Below are 25139 nucleotides of genomic sequence, written 5' to 3' on the forward strand. Positions count from 1 at the left end.
ACAACATTTTCCTTGATATTCCAGAAGTGTGATATGGATCCTCACATATGGATTTTACACATATATGACACAGTACTACAGTGAAGGAGAGACATGTGCGGGACATTAAATTGAAAGTTAACAGCACGTGGCTCCATGATAGATAGAACTGTTGTGGAGGACACCACACTGTACGCGGTGAAAAATAAAAGAAAGCCTTCTGTTTGAAAACCCTCACTGTAACGGTCAGCATATGGATGACATTCAGGAGCTTAACTTCACCAAATGTGTTCCTCATTGATAAAGCCTACTGGACTGCTCAGGGGCCAATTCACACTGAATCCTGACATCATGACACGGGGTAATACAGTAATTCTAAATCTGATTTAGAAGCGCCTTTCTTCTTCCTCTACTGTATGAAGGACTGTCGACCGACGTCAAACAACGATGAATGTCGAACAGCTGAGGAAAAAAAATCTCTTTTTATCATGATGCATATTGGGATTGTAGTCGTTTAAGATTTCTTAAAAATGGCAGGGTACAGTTTACTTTATTTTATTTATTATATACATACTGAATGTATCTCCTACATATCTCCAATATAAATAATACGTCTCATAAATTTCAACTCTAATTCATAAAACTAGATAGGGGGAGCTGGTAAGCCTGACTCTCCCAGTGAGATGGAACAGTGGAGCTGGGAGGTCACTCTCCTCCCTCCTCCCTCCTCACTGTGTGTGTGTGTGTGTGTGTGTGTGTCGTCGTCTGGTAAAAATGGATGGGTCCGATCTAAAAGCCAACTCCTTGTCTCCGAACTCCTCCACGGTGGCGTGGAGAGCTGAGACGGTGGTGATCGCCGCGGTGTTCGGCGTGATCTTCCTGCTGGGCTCCGTGGGGAACTGCCTGGTGCTGGCCGTGCTGTGCCGCAACGGGAAGATGTGCACCAAGACCACCCACCTGTTCATCCTCAATCTGGGGGTCGCCGACCTGTGCTTCATTGTGTTCTGCGTGCCCTTCCAGGCCACCATCTACACCATGGACGAGTGGGTGTTCGGTCCCACGGTATGCAGAGTGGTCCACTTCAGCATCTTCCTCACCATGTACGCCAGCATCTTCACCATAGCAGCTGTGTCACTGGACAGGTAGGGTTTTACTCTTCTTCTTCTTATTATTATTATTATTATTATTATCATCATCACTATCATCATCATTATAATTATTATCTTCGTCACAATCATCATTATTATTATCATGATCATCACTATCATTATTATTATTAGCATTATTATTATTATCACTATCATCATTATTATTACTATCATTTTGTTATTGTCATTTAAATAATGATTATTATTATTATTATTTTGGCGTATTAAAAGTTAAATGACAAATTTGTCTGTATGGGGTTTTTTTCCTCTCCAATGAGGACATTTTCTTAGTTGTATCTTCAAATTGCATATCCTAACATGACATAATTTTAAAAATGTTATTGCACTTGTGCGTAATTGACAGTATATCACTAAATATCACTTTACAGTGACATTAAATTAAATCCATGAGATCAATTAGCAAAAAAATAAATTTGATGAACCAGAGGATGACATTAAAAACATGTTATACTTTTGAACGGAATCCTGGGACTTGTCCTGTAATCCCCCCCAACACAGATGTTATGGATTTCCACTTTAACCATCGTTACTAGTGATTCATGAGTTATGGAACGTTTTTCCTGACGTAAACATGGTCCCTTCCTTCCTGTGAATGGAGGTATCTGGCCATCTGCTACCCGCTCCACTCCCGGGAGATGAGGACCCCACGGAACGCTCTCACGTCCATCGGCCTGGTGTGGCTCCTGGCCCTGGCCTTCTCCGCGCCCTACCTCAGCTACTACAGGCAGCTGGACCTGGGCGGCGCCCTGGTGTGCATCCCGGCTTGGGAACCCCCGTCTCGCATGGCGATGGACCTGTGCACATTCATCTTTGGGTACCTCGTCCCCGTCGCGGTGCTCAGCCTGACCTACGCACGAACCGTCCGCTACCTGTGGACGTCCGTGGACCCCGTCGAGGAGATGACGGAGTCGCGGCGCGCCAAGCGCAAGGTCGCCAAGCTGATCCTGGCGGTGGCGGCGCTCTTCTGCCTCTGCTGGCTTCCCCACCACCTGGTGGTGCTGTGCATGTGGTTCGGCCACTTCCCGCTCAACCAGGCCACCTACGTCCTCCGCATCCTCTCCCACCTGGTGGCCTACGTCAACTCCTGCCTCAACCCCGTCGTCTACGCGCTGGTCTCCAAGCACTTCCGCAAGGGCTTCAGGAAGGTCTTCTGCTGCGCCGCCAGGAAGAGGGTGGTCAACAAGGTGCACGTGGTCCAGGCGGTGCACACGGTCAGCAGCTTGGAGACGTCCAACGAGAGACAGCGCCCCGACAGGACCGAGGTTCACGGCGGAGACCAATAGAACAGTATTTTAGCCGAAACAAACTAGATATACGTATCTGAGCCACACAAAGACATTACATCCAACACGGAAGGATGAGGTGTAAATTCTAGGGGGCATTTCATGTGTTTGCTTTTTGTGTTGATTGCTTTGCATGTTTCTTTGGTTTTCCCCACTAAGTGATTGTACTAAACACTTTACCCAGATTGTTCACGGGTGTTTTAACACCGGGTCAGTGCTTTGGAAGAGGTAGAAAGGCGGACGTGATTCGACAAATACCGTGAAATTGACGCACGCCCGGATGGCCATGGAGGGGGAACGGGAGGGGGGAGCACTCTTCCAAGAACTGACACTTACTCAAAAATAAACTTGGATGCACCGTGAACATTGTCAACCAGTGCAAATAATGACTGTGCGATCCCACTTTGACTGGAGGCAGCTTTGCTAAAATTGAGATTTAAAAGCAAAACAATAACCTGCAAAGCCTGCATAACGAATAATACGATCTGAAGAAATAACACAAGCGGGGATTTAAAGCTCGAGACAGAGAGAGAGAGAAAGAGAGAGAGAGCGCGCCCCGAGAACAACAGGGTGGGATGTTCAACGAGTATTCTGCATCTGTTGCTTTATCTCGTTCGACTGACAGATCTTTTTGTGAAAATTCCATTTTGAAAACCTTCAGCTGGGCATACGGAATATTCCACTTTCCATTAAATGTTTGTCCAAAGTCATTAATGATAATAAATATATAAAAAAATAATAATAAAAAAGACCCGACACTCATCACGTCATTCCCTTTTTGGTCTGAACACACCTACACTCAACGGCGGCTTCTTGTCTGTCCTCCCTGTCGCCCATGATAAGTGATGTTCCAGCGTATGTGTTTTCGGGGACACAAACGCGAGACGCACAAACCTTCCAAGTGTCAATAATCACAAACTGCAAATGAGACCCTTCGGCGCCAACAACATCGCGCCGTCTTTGAACTCTCGTCATCGGCTGCTGCGGGATTCGGTCCGGATCTGTGGAGCCCCATTAATTGTCACGGAAACCAGGGGCACTCAAGCTGGTCACTGAACCACCGCGCTAGTCTTGTGCGTTGTGAAAAATTGTGATGGGACTGAGTGCGGCTGCCGTCATTTTAGCCAACAAAACAGACGACGTCTTTGGGTGAATCGCAGAGTTCCCTTTATTCGTTTGAGACGCTTTGTTAAATGAGCTAAATTGCATATAAATACATAACCTTAATCTCTTTGTACAAAAACCTACATTCAGACAGGAATGGACCAATGGTCGTAGTAGCGTAGAGGGAGACGGGGGATACGGTCGGTTGTTGTTGTTGGTGGTGTTGTTACAGGACTGGGAAAAATCGGGGTTAACTTGAAGGTCCTGAAAGCCTAGAAGGTCCAGGTCTCGGTCCAGAAATGTGCTTGGAGGCTTCGCGCTTGGAGGCGTGGGGGGAGGGGGGGTTCAGGCCGAGGTGTCAAACAGCCTTTCGATCATCTCCTCCACCTGCTCCGGACGGTACTTGAGATACTTTTCTGGGTTCTTGGTGAAGGAGATGTTGGCGCATCTAGACAAAAGATTTATGAACGGAAAATTAAAAAAAATAAATAAAGACGCTTTCCATACGCCCTGTTGGTTGATGTCATGCTCCGTAAAAACGTTTGAAGCCTGGGGAAACAGAACGGTTGAGTGCCGCGGCTCGTCTGGACTCCACCTTCGATGCATGAAAGGTGGAGGCTTTTACCGTATTTATCTCTTAACCCGCCCCTCTCACCTGTGCAAGAAAGCCCTGTAGGCCTCGGACACCACTTTCCTCTGGGCCTGGCGGATGAAGTCTCGCTGCTCCTTGTCCGGGATCGCCCAAACCTTCTGGATCCTACACAGCTCCTCCAGACCATCGTTGAAGCCCTGCGGGTGTTTTTGGACGAAGGAGCTTGTCATCGTTTTTTTGTTTTTTTTTCTCCTTTTTATGTCCAAACTGTGAAAGTACAATATAAGGCTGGGCGATGTATCGTTATATTACTGATATTGTGATCACGGTGAGGCTAGATATCGTCTGGGAATTTGCTTATCGTGATATTACGTTTTTGAGGCTGCGATACAGTAAATTAATGCAATTTTCTGAACTTCATAGACTTTCCTAGTCGTTCTAATCAACGGTCATAACGTTCCCGTTACTAATGATTGTTTCTCAATTTTCAAATTTTCTCAAATTTTTCACCATATTGCACCAATAGTCATCCAAAAATATCGTCAAACTATCAATGAAGTGGTCAAATTTAATTTGGTCAATATAGCCCTAGCACAAGGTGTAAGTACGTTTTTATCGTTGAACGCACAAGCCACTAGGGTGAAGCATGGAATTAGTTGCCAAAGTGAGTGTTTGTCTCACCTTAAATTTGTCTTTGATCACCTGTCGCTCTCTGTCTTTCAGCTGTAATGTGGTGAAAGACAAACGCCAAAAATATCAGAGACAGGTTTTCCATGGGGGAGGGGGGGGCATTTAAAAGGAACGAGAGGTGGTGCGCAGTCAAACCTTGGTGCCGGGCTGGAGCACCGGCATGTTCCTGTCCGTCAGGTGCTCGGTGACCCTCAGCCAGCTGTAAAGGATGTGCGGTTCCATGAGCGCTCTTTTGGGAAGTGCAGGACATTGAGGTTTTTTTTGGGGGTTGAAAGAAATCTGATATAAATCAATACCTGCGCTGGTACAGCTGGATGTGCTGCTCGATCAGCCTCCTGTACAAACTCACGGCTTTCTTCTGAGTGTACGTCACCAGGCCGATCAGGTCTGACCTGCACGGTGACGGCGTTTACGGAGGAAGTTACTGTTTGTGCGTTAATATGTACAGTATATATACTTTTTTTGATGTACCTATTTTGATTAGCTTAATTCACATGCGAGTGCTAGTTTATAATAAGTTCTGTATTGTGTACCGTTTCCATTTAAAAAGGCCTTTAAGTACTCTTATTGCTATCATTTAATGGCTTGGTGTTGAAGCAATGAGTTTCCGTCAAAATGCCCCTCGCCGCGATCGCTCCGAAAACACCTGAACGACAAACAAACGGAAGCAGGTGTTGGGGAGGTGCGCCTACTTTTCCAGGGATTTGAGGATGTAGTTATAGTTGTTGTGCAGGAAGATGTCGCTCAGAGCGGAATCCTCATACACCTTTGATTTGCTGAGAAGATTTAGCTGCAGGTTTCCCAGCACTTTGCCTGAAAAAGCAAATAAGCAAAAAACAGTGAACAGACCAGTGAGTCTTCGTCGAGAAGCTTGGGCGACCAAACAACCGATATTCACCTTTCACAACTTACATATGTAGGTGCTGAGGAGCCTTTTGCTGAACTCTGAGCTGTAGCTGCTCGCTGACGAGCTGGTCTCTGGAATATAACGGCAGCCATTGTTAGAAAACAGCCGGTTTTGAAGGAGCTCATTCAAACTAATCTACTTGCATATCAAACAGTGTCACATTCAAGCTTATTTTAGTTTAAAAAAAAAAAACTAAAAAAAAAAACCGGCAAACAATACCCTCTTTCAACCGACGTTCAATTCAAATGGAGCCGTCGGGGTTTCCATGGCGGCGCGTAAATAGACGCTACCCAAACTGCATTTCAGATATTAAAATGGGTATCTCACAGAAAAGAATCTCATTACGACACGGGCTTCTGCTCTGCTCTGCGTCGAGGAGAAGCGACGGCAGATGATACGCGTCGCCATGGAAATAGATCAGAACCAATGAAACACCCATAGCTGGCGCTATCCAAAGAGAAAGCAGGCGCCTACGTCTGTTTGCTTACCTCTGGGGTCTAAAGGAATATTGTAAGTGTCGCCCAGTACTAAGGGGCGGAAGCGAGGCAAAAAGAGAAAGACAAGAGAAAAGGAGAGAGAGAGAGAGAGAGAGAGAGAGAGAGGGGCAGAGGTGCAAAAGGTTACAAAAGACTTTTGGTTAGTACAGGGTTAAGAGCCCGATCAGACGGGAGGCTTTTTAGCGGTGGCTTTTTGGAAGCGTGCTCAACGCGAGTGAAGCTGATAAAAAAAAAATAAAGAAAAGAGAGAGAGAAAAAGCTTCTGGCGACGTCATGTTTTTCCACTGTCCAATCGGATGCGTGAGGAGGCGGGGCCTCGGTGGTTGCGATTTTTAGTTTGGTTACCTTAGCGACTGTAAAGGATAGGTTTGTTATTTATCAAGGCCGGCCTCGTTAAAATGTTGGTTCCCATCATTTATAACTGTTAGTAAGTTGTACTATTAGTAAGTTTCTCAAGTACTATTAACAAACTTACATGAACGTGTCCAAAGCGGGAAAGTGTAAAGAACAACATGAAATCCCCTTTTTCGAAAAAAGGAAGCTTACAATATCATCAGTATTGACAGTCTTTAGAAGTTCTATAAAAACGGTTTCAAACCATGCATTTGCCAGGTTTTATTTATTCTTTTGCACTTTCAGCCGTTTTGACTACACCTGTACATAAGAGACTAGAAACAGGAAGTTGCGATGCTTCCCACCGGCAACCTACTGCATCCAACGTTACCCTTTCAATAAAGTGCGGTAATTGCAAAAAGTCGTTTTAAATTTTTATAAAATGATGGGAACCAACATTATAATAATACTTTTCATAATAATATTGAAAATGAGCCGACCTATCCTTGAATAAAGCTGCAAACTAGCACCTCTGTGACTACTTCAAAGCAAATATGACTTTGTCAACTACTGACGGGTGATCGCGCAGTCGCCGAGCAATGACAAGAGGAAGAGGCCACAGCTCTGTAGGTTTCACTTCAAAAGTCGGTGCGGGGGCCCCGCCCGTTTTTCCAGCCCGCCAAACGCGTCCCGCTTGATCCGGGCCGAAGCTAAGCAGCAAACAGTGCCGAGCCAGGCCGCGGGGGGGTGGATGAAAGGGCGGGATGGATGAAAGGATGAGGAAGAGGGGGGCAACAGAGCCCGACCGCCAGCCTCAGAGACAGCGTCGTCCCCGGACCCCCAGCGGCCGCCATGGAGGCCTCGCTGCGGAGAGGCCGTGTCGTGGAGCTGCGTCGTGCGGCTGGAAAGACGGAAGAGCGGAGGCGAAGGCACAGGAGAGCGAGCCGGGGAAAAGAGGAATGAGGAGGAAGGGAAACCACAGGAGGAAAATGGCAAGAGCGGGCACTGCTGACTCCCGGGGGGGGGGAGGGGGGATGGTGACGGTGGGGAGGGGATCAAACCGCCGGCGGTAAACACAACCTGAATACTCAAAACTACTCGTTGTGGAAGTACAACTCTTAAGATATACTCTAAAAATGCCTTAAAGCTGCATTAAGCAAAAAATCTGGTTAATGACTCGGAGTGATCGACTCCCCCACTCCAATCGCTGAGGGAATCAATCGCAGACGTGAAAGCAGCGCAACGACATAACCTCCAGGTTTGATGGCAGCTTTACTATCAGAATGTAATTGTTGTTCATTCGTTTTGGTACATTTTTATTGTGTATTTTTGGGTTTATCGTCCAGTAAATTGTTTTGGTTCATTGTATTTGCCCTTCTTCTATTTTTATTCATAACTTTGTCGTTACGTCTATCGTTACGATGTGAGGTGCCATGGCACTGCCATTTCCCTCCATTGATGAATAAAGTATCGATCTATAAATCAATCTGACAGGACGGGATGGGACGTCTTCTGAGTCGTTTCATTGGCAGGAATATCGCAGAATGCAGCTTTTTTTTTTTTTCCTAAAGGGGGCTGGCTAGCTGGGGGTCCAGGGAGGGGGAGGGGGTCTAGGGTCCAGGCGGCTTGAAACCACCGCGCCGCCGCCGACGTGGCCATTACCTTGCGACGCCAACATGGCGCCGGCCGTCTCGTGGAAGTCCAGCAGCTGCTGCAGGAACAGGATGGCCTGCGGGAGAGAAAGCCAAGGCAACGATCACCGCACGTCGCCGTGTTTGACCAGCGCCGGACACTCTGGCTTCCCAGGAGTCCATCTGGGCTCGCTGGAGTGGCAGCGAAAAAAAAAAAACAGCGAGGTTCTCGCAGCACGCTGTGCACACATCAGTCTGCAGCCATTAGGCGCAGGGGGGAGAAGGTAATCGAGCGTCAGGCTCACATTGCTGGTCAGCTCGTGCACCGTTCCGTCCTTGGGCATGTTGTACTCCTTGTCGGGGTCGTTCTGCGGTCAGACGAGAGGGGGGAAAGCGGGGTCCGGTTTTCAGTCACCGGAAATGAGCGTATAAATGAGCGTATAAATGAGCGTATAAATGAGCGTATAAATGCGGTGAAGGCGCGCTCGTATCCTTGCCTTGATGCTGTCGGCAAACTCCTCCAGCGCTTTGGCGCCGATGGTCTCCATGGATGTGATCAGAGTCGGGAGTTTGTTTTTGGTGCTCGCCGCCGTCCCCTAAAAACGAACCACAGCACCCAGCTTTATGTCTCCCCAGGGAGAAGAAAAATAACATGAAAGTTTAAATTGATACTCCAATACGATTCAATTCTATCGCTTCGATTTCTGGGTCAATTGGAAAATGATAATATTGACACATTGAAATCTCTTATTTCTGTCTGAGACTGAATTTGTTCGGGGACATACTTATGTAATGATTTTATTAACAGGTCGGTTGTCATTACGTATAAAATGTCAATACATCGTTATACATCGCATTATGACATCAGCATTGGATCGAACCGATGTGGAATCAAATAGTTACGTTTTTGTATGGAAATCGAACCAAACCGTACAGCTTCTTCACCTAGCGTGCTACTTCAAATAAACAATGTGATTGCAACGTGACTCGTACCTGCAGCGTGGCGTCAAACTCGGCCTTGGAGGTCTTCAGGTGCTTGAGGATGGGGAAGATGGTGAGGACGGCCGAGTAGTCGTGGCGCATGATGGCCCTGCGAGCGGCCGACACGATGTTGTCTCCTTCCAGCATCAAGTTGTCCAGCGCCTCCTGTGGCGGGAAAAGATTGCGCGGTGATAAATGGACGCAAAGGCTGACTCCAAATCTGTTCTGTCCGTCCTAAATTGAGCAGCCGCAAAATTCCGGCTGTTTTTATGCATCGTCTGTGCTATAGTTCTTTCGTCCAAATCGACATTGTCACATCATGACGTCACATTCGACATTGCGTAACGCTGTGAAATCACAAATTGGCTGCTGGACAGAGGTCAAGGGCCAAATCCCGGTAAAAAAAATGTTTTGATCAAAACACAGGGATGAGAAAAAAATATATACGGTATTCAAACATCCATCTACCCGTCTCTCTAAATCGATACCGAGCAACCTGGTCATTTTTAGAAGTATCTGATGAATTATGGATATTGGAGAAAAAATAAAACTGCTTTGGTAGCCCCCCCCCCATTTCCTTCAGTGAAGGATGAAGGTGAATAAATTAATCAGTAGTGAGATTTTTAGTGAACAACTGTGGACCAGTGCAAACTGGTGGGAAACCGTCTCTTTTTTCTGAAAATGATATTCGGGAATGTGAGCCGTTCTCTACTTTCACAGTTGGTCTGTGGGAGTAGAAACTGGAACAAAACTGTTTGTATGACGCACTGCGAACACCTCAGCTCCAGTAATTTTTCAGAAACCCATTTTGTGTTTAGGCTTTGTGGAAATATTAAACGTAATGCTTTATTCAGCTCCAGATGCTTTAAAATGCATGACAAAACACTTGATTTTGAGAAATAATAAAGGAGCAACAATCCATGAACCTTGAACATTCAAAGAACAGTGGAACTTAGAACAATGAGTTTCAGGAGCAGCAGAGTGGGGTTAAGAGTTTTCTGACAACGTCTGGATTCACTCTTTGGGTGACAAATGTAAACAGTCAACACACAATAAAACCCGAAAAACAGACTATTTCATGGACAGCCGCGGCCCCCGACCTGTATGAGGGAGTCGAAGGTCTTCTTCTGGTGGTGCTCGGGGATGATCTCGGTCAGGAGGGCGTACTCACTCTGGGCCAGCTTGATGAAGGCGCTGATGCAGTGAATGTAGGAATCGATCTCGATGTCCAGGACGTCGTCCTTCCCTGAGGATTGCCAGAGCAAAGCTGAAGCAGGCGGCTGAACCCCTCATTCCACAGGCTTTCATTCAAACAGGAGGTGATCGACTTTCCATGTTTTTATTATTCCTTTCTATGACCTGGCACTGAGATTGGTAGCCTAAATAATTTGAATCGTCCTAAAACAGTGGTATTCAAACTGTGAGGTGTTGTCCCCTAGTGGGCAGCGAAGGAACTGCTGTGAAAGATTTAAGTATTTTATTTTTTATATATATATATATATATTTAAATATTAAAGTATATTACGTCACTTTTAAGCACTGACTTGACATGAATGGAATTCAATTAGATATAATAGATATCTAATTGAATATTGAATATTAAATACATATATTTATTTCAAATATTTCATTATTAAATATTTACAGTGGATTAAAAGTTCCTATAATTTTACATGATAATGTCTATTTCTGCAGCAGCTACAGTGGTACAGGGTGACGTACATCACCCCAGGTGTACGTCACCCTATCCGTGTCCGTGACGTTTGCTGTATGTCTGACATTGGGGGAAGGTGCACAGGGAATATTTGGGGAATATTGTTATTGTTGGGAAGGGACGGAGCTGAGAGGACTGTATGTACTCTGTGATAGCACATTTTGTTATTTTAGAGGTAATAAAAGGGTATTTATAATATAATCTTAGGGAGCGCAAAAAAAGTTTCAATACCACTGTCTTGAAAATTGCCGACTTATCAGATGCACTGAGCAATATTATCTTTATTAACTATAATCCTGTAACTGGAACTTCCATTTTTCCTTTAAAATCAATGATCCTTTCGCGGGTGATCCCCTCACTTACCTGCGGCGGCCCCGTGCTTCTCGTTCAGGGCATCGGAGTGGTGTTTGACCCGCAGGTCGTGATCGTGACCTGGTGGTTTGGGTGGGGTATCAGGGAGATTAAACCCAGTTAAACCGCCACCGCTATGACACACTGAGGTCAGGCTGAGAGGCCTACGCCCACCACCGCCAAGCACTTCAGGCAAAAAGAGGGGGGAAGCAGGGGGTCACCCACTGGGGCGCAGAGGTGGGGCCATGGATGGAAAGCACCCAGAGCTGTGTGTGTGTGTGTGTGTGTGTGTGTGTGTGTCTACAAGGTTAGTGAATGTGCGTCATAATGCGACACAGAAACCGGCTTTAGAGGGCGGGTAAGGTCCAGATGTGACACCAGCTTCAGAAATGCCGCTCAGAATGGTCCAGCAGTGGTTCTGAGCAGGGAGCAAGTCCAGATGTTCTCAACCTTAGAGGTCATGGGATATTTAAGGACATTTAATGATATTGAAAGCGGTTAAATAGGTTTGAAATGTATTGTAATTTCTATATGATCCATTTGGATCTCCCTCTGTGCTCTGATATAATAAAGGTTACTCAAATTCACAACAAGCAGTTAGTTAGTAGTTAGTTGTAATTAGTGGTACAATTTGAAAAATTCTCTCTCCAATTGCTGTTGTGAGAATTTTGGGACCTAAAAACTGGGTCACGGGCCAAAAAAAGTTGAGAACACCTGACTCCAGCCATAATGAGCAAAAAAAGCAATATTCGATGCCATGTCTGAAAGCCGCTGTGACCCTGGACAGGTTTCCGACCCAGTTCTCCTCTAAAGGGTGGTAATGAATACTACCAGTACATGAGGAAGAGAGAGAGAGAGAGAGAGGGAAGAGGAGACCGTGGTGCGTTACCTTCCAAAGGAGTGAGGTTAGAGCCCCCCTTTTTCCCATCCAGCCCATGCTGTGAGTACTGTTTCAGAAGGTTCTGAGCCTTGCGAATGGTCCCTGGTCCCACACAGTGCGAGAGGAGGAGAAGGAACAGAAGGAATCCCAGACAGAGGGGTCCAGAGGAAAACAGGAAGAGGGGGGATGGGTAAAGAGGAGAAGAAGAAGAAGAGGCAGAAGAAGAAGAAGAAAAAAAGATGTAGAAGCTCGGGCGGTAAAGTGATGAAACACCCGACACACCGTCCCCTCCACCAAACCAGAGCAGCCAATGGGAGAGGTGTGCAGAGCCGACAGCACCACCCGATACACAACACAACAACAGAACCGCGAGGGCGGAGAGAACGGCTACATGGTGAAAACAATAAAAGATAAATACAAAAATAGAAAGGGCAAGGAGTGCCCCCGGTAACATACGGCAGAATAAACAGGTTAGGTCAGGAACACAAAACACACAAAACAGCCATCACAATTAAAAAACAAACAAAAAGAGTAATTTCTAGAATTGTTATTGTGACCACAATTACTACAAACAGTCGTTACATGGTTTAGAGATTAAATGTCGACAGGTAAGTCCAAATAATACAAATCCTTGACTTTGTTAGTGGGTTAGTAAGCATATGGCACATGGATATCCAGACAAACATTCATAGCCGTCCTCTTTTATTTACTGCGTTTCATAACCAAAGCTGGTTTACTTAATTTGCCAGAAGCTAAATAGCAACTAGTTACACTGTATTCAATAAGGGACTAAGCTTTTAAAGTACAAGCAATAGCGCGCCCGTGTTGTGAGAACATATCGGTTAAGTTTCTCCAGCAAGCCAGCATGGAAGCTTACCCTAACCCCAAACCCACCCCCAAACTAACCTAAACTCTTCTATATCCACAGTTCTCCAATCACTACCACAACCAATGACAAACCAGTAAACCATTAACCACAACACGATAGCGTCACTCTTCCTCAGGGGTAAATAAAATCACTATTCAATTCCGGAGGCAAAAGGAAACAAACAAACAAAAAAGCCCCCAAAAACGTGACGCTTCTCGCTACAATCCCGCTTCTAAGAAAAAATTAAATAAAATGCAAGCGACGTCACGAGGCGACACACTTAAAAAAAAATAAAGTAAAAGCTTTCTCTTTACCTGGGATGTAGACTGTCATCGCAAAACAAAGGGATTATGAAAGAGGAAGAGATGAAAGGTTAGTGGAGGTGTCACGGGAGGTCGCAAAAAGGGGATAAATCGGATTGGTGGCATTGGGGTGGTGATTAAATGGAAAGGCGAAAAATCGTATCGGTGCTGATTTGTACGGAGAGGTCCCTTTCCTATCCACACACGGATACGGCACGGGTGTGAGGGGCTCCACTGACCTGGCCTCTTGGGGGGCTTTTTGGTGGGCGTGTCCTTGCGTTTGGTCTGGACAGCGGGTGAGTACAGCACACCGGAGGAGGCGCTGTTCTTGCGGAAGTGATCCTTCAGCCCCTTGATGGAGCGATCCAGCTGGTTGGACCGGATCTGGAAGAACACGTTCATGAAATCTGCAGGACGGAGAGATAGAGAGAGCGAGAGATGAGAAATACAGTAAAGAGGAACCCAACGGAGAGCTGGGTCCGGGTTTAAGGATTTTTAAGGATATACTAAAATGATACCATTCCATAGATGATTGCTTTTATGATATTAGTTTCGTGAAATCCTAAATCTACTGCTTGCACAAAGTAATATACAGTATAATAATTACCTATGACAAGGCTGAAGAAAAGCTGAAATTGTGTACATTTAAAGATGAAAATGAGTTTAATATATCTTTCAACTTAAGCATTGAATCAATTGGTGAGCAAAATTAAAATTTTTCAAACAGTAAGTTAGTAAATAAGATTATTTTGTTTATCCTATATTTGTCCCATATTTAATACTTTATCTTATAGATTGCCAATAGTTGAATCCTCTAACAAGCTTATATTAAGATAGTGACAGAAGACAGAGGACAGTAAAATTGTTCATCGCAACTATTTTTGAGAGAAGTAACCATCAGCCATAGTTTCACGACTGCGACAGCCCTAACCACCACAATTATTTTAGGAAAAAGTACCTTGGTTGCGTCCGTACTCCACCAGCCAGCCGGAGATGCAGATAATGTCCTGCAGGACGCCCTCGGGAAGGTGCTCCAGCATCACGTCCTCCTGCACTTCCAGCTCCTCGTCCACGGTGATGGCGTCCAGGATCAGGACGGGGGGGACGGGCTTACTGTAGCGGGTCAACAGGCCACGGAACTCAGCCTCCAACAGCTCCTTCCCCTTCTCAAAACGGGCTTTCTGGAGCGGGACGACGGCACAAGCAGCAGCGGCCATTCTTACAATATAGAAAAAATAAACCTAAAAAATAACTAGAAGATAGAAAAATTGGAAATATAAAATAAACCTAAAAAATAAAAATAAAAATGTATAATAAATAACAATAAAAAATAAACCAAACAATAAGAGACATGCAAAAAAAAAAAAAAAACGATAAAAAAATAACAATAACAAACAATAACACACATAAAAATAAACCTACAAATAAACAATGAAAAATAATAATTTTGGCAATATATAATAAAAAAAGATTTAAGACAGTTGAGAAGGTATGGAAAATAGCTATGAAAACTGGATGAAGAGCTAAAGAAATATCTCATTTTAGGAATACTTGGAGCTGCATGTGTATATTTGGCTCAAGCACTTAATACTGTACCACTGTGTTGAGCTCAGGACTGTCAGGATTGTTGTCCTGGAAGTATTCCACGGCCTTCTGGATCTTAGCAATACAGGCGAGATACTCATCCAATCTGCCTGTGGGCCTGGAGAACACAATCCTTATTACAACAGGACTTTCCTTTTTCGAACATCAATTGGAATAGAACATTTTGAATGCAGTCGTAGGAATTTATTAAAATAAAAAACAAATTTGTTCAAACAATGTCTCACCCCTCCCTAATGATCCTGTCGGTGTCTTTGGCCACGTGGTAGTAGCTGATGACGTGGTCCATGCAGGACAGGGTTTTGTCAACGTTCTCCTGCAGTCGCTGAAGGTTCTCCGTCTGTTTGTGGACCGGGATGATGGAGTTCTCCAGCTGCATCAGGCGACTCTCGAAAGAGGACAGGATGGAGACCTGTGGAGGAATTATATATATACACGCTCACTGAACACCTTTCAGGACCACCTGTACAGTACAGCGACTTATTCATGCAATGATCTAATCAGCCATTTGTGTGGCAGCAGTGCAATGCATTAAATCATGCCAATATGAATCAGCAGCTTCAGTTGTCTAGAGTTTACTCAGATTGGTGCGAAAAACCAAAAACATCCAGTCAGCAGCAGTTCAGCAGACGGAAACGCCTTGTTGTTGAGAGAGGTCGACGGAGAATGGCCAGACTGGTTGGAGCTGACAGAAAGGCTACGGTAACTCAGATAACCACTCTGTACAGCTGTGGTGAAAAACATCCCAGGATGCACAACACGTGGAACCTTGAGGCGGATGGGCTACAACAGCAGGAGAGCACGTTGGGTTCCACTTCTGTCAGCCAAGAACAGAACGCTGAGGCTGCAGTGGGCACAGGCTCAGCAAAACTGGACACTTGAAGACTGGAAAAACAGAACCTGGTCTGATGAATCTGGATTACTGCTGAGGCACACAGATGGGAGGGTCAGAATTTGGCACCAACAGCATGAATCCATGGACCCAACCTGCCTTGAGTCAACAGTCCAGGCTGGTGGTGGTGGTGTAATGGTGTGTGGAAATTTTTCTTGGCACACTTTGGACCTGTTAATACCAATCAATCATGGCTTGAATGCCACAGCCTATGTGAGTATTGTTGCTGACCATGCGCATCCCTTCATGGCCACACCCATCTTCTAATGGCTACTTCTAGCATAATGCACTGTGTCACAAAGCAAAAGTCGTCTCAAAGTGGTTTCATGAACATGACAATGAGCTCAACGTTCTTCAGTGTCCTTCCCAGTCACCACGACTCTGTAGGAATTGTGTGATGCAAACATGTCAAAATGGTCCAAAATCTCAAAGGAATGTTTGCAACATCTTGTCGAATCCATGCCAAGAACAACTGAGGCTGTTTGGGAGCAAAGGGACCCAGAATAAGTACAGTGTTCCCAATAAAGTTCTCAGGGAATGTGTATGTCAAGAGAAGATAACGCACGCATGAACAGGGGTGCCTGCTCTCTTCAGAGATAATTTTCCAAGACATTTTTCAGGACAGTGGCATTCGTATTCACATTCATAATATGAATGCCACTGTTTAAATATGAATATTATTCATATTAAAAACCTGGTCGCACGATGGGGCACGGTCAGGTCCACGGTCAGGTCCACGGTGGGGTCCGTGTGGCCGCTGCCTACTGCACCCCTACGTTGATCTGGTTGTGCTTCACCTATTTCTCCCAGTGCCAGAACTCAAACTCAGTACATTCACCACACAATAGGCCTAGGGTTGGCGGGACGGGTGGGGTGTGAGTTATGTGGGTGGGGATGTGGCAGGCGGCTGGGATCTTGCCCGTCACGCTCCTGCCCCGACGTGCTTCTCGTCTGTCCTCCAATTTTATTACCGCTCATATTAGCTTAGAACACATACACCCCCACACAAATCTTACTCCAAACAACACTCCACCACACCAGGGTCTGCAGGGCAGGAGGGGTGGGAGTGATTCAGGTTGGACATGCTTGGAGGACTCACACCCCCATGGCCCACAATTTTAACCGCAATTACCAACAGCACACATTTAGCACGGGGTTTCTAGGGTGGGGGGGCGCTGGCCGATTGGTGTGGGGGTGGTGTTGGGCAGGGGTGATTGGGTGGGCTCCCTGCCGGCTGGGTTCGGGTCCTTGCGGCTTGCGCCTGGTGGTTTCTGGCCTGCCGCGACCCAGGGATGTGGGGAGCGTCGCTGAGAGGACAGTGTGGGGTGGAACTCCCATCCACTCACTGGTGGACACATCACATGCGCAGCACGTGGATGTGCATGGAAAGCGAGGCTAAATTGGTCTCCCTTCCTCTCCCCCCTTTTTTTTTTTTTTTTTTTGCTGATCCAAAAAATGATCTGCTCCATGACTCAGAACCGTGATGCAATCCGTTTCACCCATAATTTTACATTGTTTGTTTATTTGTCTCATCTGTGGTGATTCTCTCCCTCTTGGAGTGGTAATGATGATTAGTTGTTTATAGACCAAATCATGGTAAGATGGTTCTCCAAAGAGGGGGGTTGGTGGTGGTTCTGTACAACAAAAAAGCTGTGCCCTTGTCATGCTACAGGTCGTCCACAGGACAGAGTTATTACAGCAGATCTTGATGATTAAAGAATGAGTAACAAGAGACATTGCAGGTTGAGCAGTTGAACTCCACTTGGAGATTAACTCTGTACCAAATGCAATGGCACCAATACTCTGTGGTGTATGCCCAGCATGCTGACATTCAGGTTACATTTTTTTATAAAACCTAGTACCTGCCCACTCACATAGTTTTTTAATCGTAATCTTTGCTGATTAGACCTCTTACAGGGAGAAGCTGGGTGTGCACAGGCGCATTGAATGTGAATACTTGATACAGAGGTTTATTGGTTATTGGTACTTTTCAGGTTTGTTGTAGAATGAAATTCAATTTCTTTTGTCTTTATTACTCACTAATATTAAAATTAATGCCTGATAAAGCATCTATCTATCTATCTATCTATCTATGCATTGCGCAGAAAGCCGCAGTGCAGCCAAACAGTCAGAACACCTGACAGGGGGGGGGGGGGTTCACAAGAAAGAAGTTTAAACGATATAAACAAAACAAAAAATGTTGCTGCAGGCTGAGTGAAACTTTTCCACTTCATTTTCCTGGGCAATTTTGTGTGTCACATTGCAGGCCTTTTCCATGAACCTGAAGGCTACATTCCAAAACGCCAGGTCTTCCAGGGCGAGTGGGAACCGCGGCAGCTTCCTACCATTCCCTTGGTCAGCTGGTCACTCTTCTCCAGGTTCTCTCTGATGAAGGACAGCGTCTCCTGCTCCTGCGGTCAATAAAACACAAACACGTCTCCACGATTCATTCCAGCAGCGTTTGCATTCGGCGTTGTTGTCGTTGTTGTTGTTGTTTGTTTGTTGTTGACATGCTAGGTGCTCCCGCCCTCATACACCCATTTCCGACCTGCTTCAGCTTCTCCTCGATCTCGCCTTTCCTCGCGGACGCGTCCTCGGTGGGGATCATCGTGAGCGTTCCTTCCGACGACCGCTCCCACCAAACGGGGGCTTAGGACCGATGCCAACGTTCACTATCTGACGACCGTTTCAACGACGACCCCGCTCCTACGCGCCGGCGCTAGCAAGGCGAGCTTCACTTCCGCGTCGGTCACGTGACCCGCTGCTGACGTCGGCGCCACTGTGACGCCATGTTCGCTGTGGCGGGGGGGAAAAAAAAAATCGACATCCCCGCGCGGAAAGTTATTTGTCGTCTTAGGCAGATGATATTTCGTGAAACTGGACACCGTACGCGACCCGATGCGTGAATAAAACAGTATGACAATAAAATATATATTTTAAGGGTTTTACACATTTCTGCGCGTGAGCGGAAGTGGCAAATGCCCTGAGTGTGCAGTGCCTCGCCCTGCCACTGGGTGTCACTGGAGTACCGCACCAAGAGCATAAACTGACACGCTGCTTCCCCACTGTGCCCCTCTATTAAATATCACAAAGCAATACTGACGTGTGTTGATTAAACATCCAAAAATAACAGGAGACCTTTGTGAAGGATATAAATGTATTTGCACAAAAAAAAAAAAAAAAGAGATGTCCCAGATAAGTTTCTTTAAATAAATATTTACAAATGAATCAAATACTTTACAATGTTACAGCCGTCTGTGTTATACAAACAAATAAGTTTGTATGATAACTTTCGGAATTTGCATAAGTCATTGTGTCAACGTTAAAGAGGTAATGATGTAGGCAAACGGTTGGGAAAAAAAAAAAAAGGTAGTTGAGGGAAACGTGGTAAATACATGGAAGATGTTCCTCAGTTGAAATGGTAATAAAATCTTGATAGGTACCCTGGGCTGCAGGGTGTCCTAGCAAGGTAGGTGACGGCCCTTCAAATCCATAGATTTCTAACCCTAATTAGGAGACACAATCCAGATCCAAGGGAGCTGTTCTGTCGTGGACTCTCATAGCACTCTTTCATTCATCTTCCACTCATCCATCCCATAAAAATTAATATAAAGCATAAAACCGTTCACATTCCATTTAACTTGCAAACAGTTTTTTTGTCTATGAACCAATCTGCTATCAAAGTCTATCAGATAACATTAGAAATAACGAAAAACATGGTCAAATCCAAGGGGCGCACTCTACGATTCCTCTTCTTTAGACACCGCCTGTGGAGAAAAAGTAAAATAAATCACGTTTAATACATGATACCTTATACAGTGCTCAATGAGGACTTTTTCCAAAACACAAACGTCACACCACCTGTTTAAGAAACTGACGCCCCAAATAATTAGTAGCCATGTTCTTTAAGCTGGTCTTGCCCCCCACTTTGCATCGCACGTATCCGTACAGGTTGGCTCCTTGCAGCACCACGCCCATGATCACCACGGCCTGTGTGTGGCAGAAGATGCGGCTGAGAACTGGACAGATTTGTTTTGGGTTTTCTTTTACTGACAAGAGTCTTGTCGATGTATGAAGGACTCACCAGCCACTTGATTTTTAAGGAGAAGAGGGTGCTGAAGAAGAAGATAACCCAGAGGACGGGGCACACAACCAGTCCGAGCCAGAAGACACGCGATTCTGAGTCGGTAGCCAGTTGCGTCGCTGTGCCCTGAGAGAGAGAACAAAAAAAAACAAAAAAAAAAAACAGGATATTCTCACACGCTGGACATCTGTTAATATCATTGAAACTGCCCAAAATAAACAAACAAAAAAAAGTTCAGTATTGTAAATGTACTTTAAATTAGGATTGTCATGATCATGACATTTTAGTTAACTATCCACTAATAATTATGAATTGTCTTTCATGTTTATTTTATTTCACTATCATTGTTTCAATCTATAATAGAGTAATAATACATTACATGTATTGCAGATGATCTATTGATATTGAACATTGGAATATAAAAAATTGGGTGAGCAGTTAACTTACTTCAACCAACTCCTATTTTGTACATTTCTAACATTGGCTTAAAATTCGAATTAAATTTGGATGATACATTTACATTTACATTTAGTCATTTGGCAGACGCTTTTATCCAAAGCGACTTACAAGGGAGAATAACATTCAGCTACATGATAGCACATGATTGTGGAATCTGACTATTTTACAAAATGATCGCGATCAACTAATTCCGATCGAAGCAACTATGTGACGGTTGTGACAGCCCAATTTATCATCGATGTGACAAATTAAGTATTTATCGTACCTTTCTTGACTCAAACACCCAGTGACTTTCCCCATTGTCATCCACCTGGTTCCACCACCTAAGACCCACCAACAATCTGCCAGTGATGTTCTGTGCAGATAAGATAAGACTTTATCAATCCCTGGAGGGAAATTCAGCGGCGCAAACAGTGCAGTCAAGAAAGAGATACAAATTTAAATGTGACAAGAAATATGTACTGCCTCCCACCCCCCTGCCGACGCCCGCCGACAGCCACATAGGTACACTATCAATCTACACAAGGTTAATAATCCAGGTTCGGAGGGTAAAACTCCATTTCCAGGGGTTCTGAGTCAACCGGATGGATTTCGCCCTATCAGCCTCAACCCAGAGATTCAAGATCCAAGAGGTTTATTTGTCACATAAATACACATACGTTCATACATATATGCAGTCAAATGTCTTGGAGGTGTAACCAACTGATCTGTGCTTGGGCTGAAGCAAAACATGGCAGGATTTGTACTTTCTGGACCTGTAATGTTCCAAATCTAAGTAGCACTATGCTAACTAGTGACTAGTTGCCCAATATGAGCAGGTGGCAGTTTGTCTACAGTAAGTACGGGGTACAGTATTGAAGCATTACTAATAAAACGTGACATCTAGTAGTAGCAGTCAAAATATGGCATCCAAGCTGGATATGGACAAATGGATCAACAGTCAAATGGATTGAGGACCGTTACTTTCACATTTAATAAAGTTACAATCTAAAGGGGTTTTTTTCGGCCCACGTGTACACTACAACTCTCAAATACACCAAACATTCACACCTTATTACTCTGTTTAGACACTGCACACAATGTCTATGTGATGATAACAAAGACGCCATCGTAATACCTTGACAGTCCAAAAGTCGCAGGAGAGCAGGAGGATGATCGCGACCATGCAGGCGATGAAGCTGCTGCTCCAGACCTCGCAGAGCAGGTAGACCAGCACGGCGCTCACTCGGAAGAAGAGGTGGAAGAAAGATGCCACCGGATGCCTGCAAACCGCAGAAAAAGCAGGATTAGACTTTTTTTTTTTTTCTAAAAAGAAATGCTGTATTTTCTAAGTGTGTTTTATTGAGTCCTGTGCTCACTTGATGTTTGCCTTCCTTGGCTTCTTTCCCGCATCCTCCTCGGCGTCGAACAGCGACACATCATCGTCATTGGAGTCCTGAGGGATCAATAAGGATGAGGCTTTTAGGGCGGAGACTCCACAGCAGGATAACCGTGAACTTTATACAAAGTCTTGTGTTATTTAAAGGCTATCCCTGGGTACATGTGACAAGCAACCAGAGCAACATGCTGAAAGGAAAAAAAAAAGGACATTCTTTCGATTATGTTGATTGTTTTAAGCAGCACTAGAAAAATATTTTTTATAGGTATTGGAGGCAGATGATCCGCTGTAGCGACCCCAAACGGGAGCAGCTGAAAGAAAAAGAAGAAGGGTTGGGTTTTTTTTTATAAAGCTTTAACTTAATTTTATGTCCTCTACTTTTAAATGTGGCTGTTTGTTTGTTTTCAACTTATATTCTATTGTGTTTACTTTTTGTGCTTCTCTGCCATTTCATTTACTTGTTATAGACTTTGTAGCATTTTTTTTTACTGCTAGTATCTATAGATATATATATATAGCTTTATATATTAATATTAAATGTTATCTCTTGTTTCAGTTTTTTTTTTTTCTTTTTTTGCATTACTTGTGTGTTTGTGAAGCACTTTGTGATGTGATGTGTTAAAAGTTAAGTAGTGTGTGTTAAAAAAATATATATTTAAACAAAGCTGAATGAGTATATTCCCCCTTTTCTTCTAAACTGAGTAGAACTCTCGAAATCAACCATATCTTGTCTACTACTCAGAAGTCCAGATACATCCAAGTGATTACAAGCAGCCAATCAGTAAACCAGGCCTGGCCAACCCGCGGCTCGCGAGCCTCATGCGGCTCTTTGGCTGGTTTCATGCGGCTCTTTCACATGACAAGCGTCAAAAACTCAGAAAAAAAAAGCGCAGCCATTCATTCCCTATTGTGATTATAAAATCGCTATGATATATCACTCGTTTTCCACCGCGGATCACTTCCTCATTTACTCAAAGCGAACAGCAGCAGGAGTCATGTCCCATTAACGCCTGTTTTATTAGTCCTAATGCCGCGTTTACACCAAAAGCGCCGGGGCGGCGCGCCTCCATACAAAGTCAACGTATAGACGCGTTCCAGTCGCCTGGAACGCGTCTAACGCGGCATTAGGACTAATAAAACACCAAATAAGATTCAAAAAAATTTGGAAGTTTATTTTCAACACTATTGACATGGTTAGTAGTCAACATATAAGATGGATCGGCCGGTGAATTGCGTTGCGTATCGAACATCTCCGATGGAGAACTGTGAAGGCTGGAGGGGTGTGTGTGTGTGTGTGTGTGTGTGTGTGTGTGTGTGTGTGTGTGTGTGTGTGTGTGTGTGTGTGTGTGTGTCGCGACTCGCGAGCTGCAGGAGGAGGACCGACTGAAAGCTGCTTTAAGGGAAGGGACCATTGAGTTCTGGAGAAGTGTGCCAATGGAAAAATGCCCCAATGTCAAACGGGCTGCGCTTAAGATATTGTCAATGACACCCATGTGAAAGAATTGCTTCGAGTGGCAACAACGGAATTCAAGCCAGATTTGAAGAGCATTGTTCAAGACAAGGAATGCCAGAAGTCCCACTAAGCAACATGCATAGTAAGAGCAAAACGCTATTGTTAATTATTATATTTTTGTTTGTGGACTTGGTTGAACTGAGAGGTATACCGCGGAAACGCAGTACTTTCAGTACTTACAGTACTTACTTTTTTTTTTTCAAAAATGTGGCCAGGACTCCGGAACACCTAGTCCCAGGTATATGTGGATGGCCAAAGCATCAGATCGTGTATGGTAGGCAAGAGCCAAAACTGATTCTTAAAGGTTAGGGTTTAAGGGACACTATTGAATAAATTGACCCAACATGAAAAAAATACATCCTTATCATTAAACCCGAAGTCCAATTCCTCCCTCTATGAATAAATAAACAACAGTACTTTTTGAACTGAGAGTTTGTGTGTGTGAGACAGTGCACACAATGTTATATTTTTGTTTGTGGACTTGGTTGAACTGAGAGTTTGTGTGTGTGAGACAGTGCACACAATGTTAATTGTTGAAAATAACAGGCCTGTGGTCTAAGTACTCCATCCATCCATCCATCTTCAACCGATTATCCTTAGTCGGGTCGCGGGGGCTAGGAGTCAATTTCTGTCATTATCATGTTGGTGTGTGACATTTACAATAAATCTGGCTGAGCAGAGGTCTGTGTGTGTGTGTGTGTGTGTGTGTGTGAGGAAGGGATGGGGTGATGTTCATGTGTGCCCATGTGTATGATGTGGCTCTTTGCAGTAACACAGTAAAAAAAGTGGCTCTTTGTCTCTGACTGGTTGGCCACCCCTGCAGTAAACAAACAGTCAAAACGAAAACATCACCTTTCAGAGGATAGGATGCGAATTCGTTTTCCCGGTACTTGGTAGGGATTTGTCAATCAATCCAGTCATTTTTCCAACGATCTAAGATTTTTGCTTTATTACTTGACTAACCTTATGACGTCAATCACATTCGACTTTCAGCCATTTGAGTAAACACTGCTTTACACGAAGCTAGACGTAGGGCTTCGGTGCAAATCAGCAAAAATAATACATACATTTAAATTAAATTAAATTAATGAAAAATGCAAAACAATTAGATCATATGGAAGTAGTAGTTTATATTAAATCGTATTTTTTACGTCACAAAAATGCAAACGTCCAACCATCACCTAGCGTTAGCATGCTAACTAGACGTCTGCTGTAGGTTGAGGACAACACACCGCTCGTAGCTGTGCGCACGTATTGTCTAAGGTCGTTTTTTCACACTTTGTAAAGAAACCATAGATGCTTATGAAAGTATAAAGACACACGATACAACGCAGAAAGCCAAACAATGACAGATAAAACACTCACGAGTCTGATCATGGCGACGCAGAGCAGCGGCCACTTCCTGGTTACACGTCACTGCTGCAGACGAAGGAAACGGCTGCGCCCCTTCTCCTACTGCCCCCCTCAGGCCACCCAGTGTACTACAGTAGGTCGTCGCATTTTATTGCATATTGGTGTTTTTCCTATTTTCTGTTTTTATATCTATTTATCTATTGATCTATCTCTCGTTCCCTCTATCTTTTTTTTTATCATTGTTTATTGTTGATGTATTTTGGTTATTTTGTTGGTTATGTACCAACCTAAGAATTTGGTTTATACTTATTGTTGATGGTTTATCATCAGCCCATTGTACTGTATGTAAGCCATTTGTAATGTTTATTGTGTATTAAAAGTTTATTGTTATAGTTTTATTTCAATTGTATTTTACCATTTTTTAGAGTTCATAAGTTTAGTTCATCCTAGGCTTTATGTTTCTCAGGTGATCCTGAGAGTATAGTATAGTATAGCATAGTATTCATGAATAGTATGTAACTATCTAACTATCTAACTATCAATCCATCTATTGGTCTATCCATCTATCTATCTGGTT

The 25139-nt window shown here is 44.3% G+C and overlaps 3 protein-coding genes across 5 annotated transcripts; 1 reads left to right on the forward strand and 2 right to left on the reverse strand.

Moving 5' to 3' along the window:
* Positions 1–753: 753 nt before the first annotated feature.
* Positions 754–2431, forward strand: LOC307245598 (galanin receptor 2a; the record flags this gene model as incomplete). The annotated part of the gene is made up of 2 exons (XM_080021242.1): positions 754–1121; positions 1747–2431. The coding sequence occupies 2 exons, from the start codon at positions 754–756 to the stop codon at positions 2429–2431; spliced, it is 1053 nt and encodes a 350-aa protein (XP_079877368.1).
* A 1162-nt stretch (positions 2432–3593) lies between these two features.
* exoc7 (exocyst complex component 7) lies at positions 3594–18499 on the reverse strand. Of its 3 annotated transcripts, XM_080021728.1 has the most exons (20): positions 18324–18499; positions 18121–18186; positions 15111–15295; positions 14878–14983; positions 14240–14462; positions 13521–13688; positions 13294–13305; positions 12121–12213; positions 10267–10412; positions 9179–9331; positions 8683–8781; positions 8491–8553; positions 8217–8283; positions 5730–5795; positions 5510–5630; positions 5114–5209; positions 4953–5016; positions 4809–4850; positions 4191–4324; positions 3594–3983 (listed from the first exon to the last, which is right to left on the reverse strand). In XM_080021728.1, the coding sequence occupies exons 1-20, from the start codon at positions 18381–18383 to the stop codon at positions 3881–3883; spliced, it is 2067 nt and encodes a 688-aa protein (XP_079877854.1). In that variant the 5' UTR covers positions 18384–18499; the 3' UTR covers positions 3594–3880. The 3 variants fall into 3 exon arrangements, with proteins under 3 accessions (XP_079877854.1, XP_079877855.1, XP_079877856.1); XM_080021729.1 differs by lacking the exon at positions 12121–12213; XM_080021730.1 differs by lacking the exons at positions 12121–12213; positions 13294–13305.
* A 421-nt stretch (positions 18500–18920) lies between these two features.
* Positions 18921–24616, reverse strand: tvp23b (trans-golgi network vesicle protein 23 homolog B). Its single transcript, XM_080021743.1, has 7 exons — positions 24575–24616; positions 21677–21753; positions 21436–21580; positions 20584–20673; positions 19860–19985; positions 19637–19765; positions 18921–19542 (listed from the first exon to the last, which is right to left on the reverse strand). The coding sequence occupies exons 1-7, from the start codon at positions 24584–24586 to the stop codon at positions 19516–19518; spliced, it is 606 nt and encodes a 201-aa protein (XP_079877869.1). The 5' UTR covers positions 24587–24616; the 3' UTR covers positions 18921–19515.
* Positions 24617–25139: the final 523 nt, after the last annotated feature.

This window comes from Zeus faber, assembly GCF_960531495.2.
Source record: "Zeus faber genome assembly, chromosome: 20".
Taxonomy (NCBI): Eukaryota; Metazoa; Chordata; class Actinopteri; order Zeiformes; family Zeidae; genus Zeus; species Zeus faber.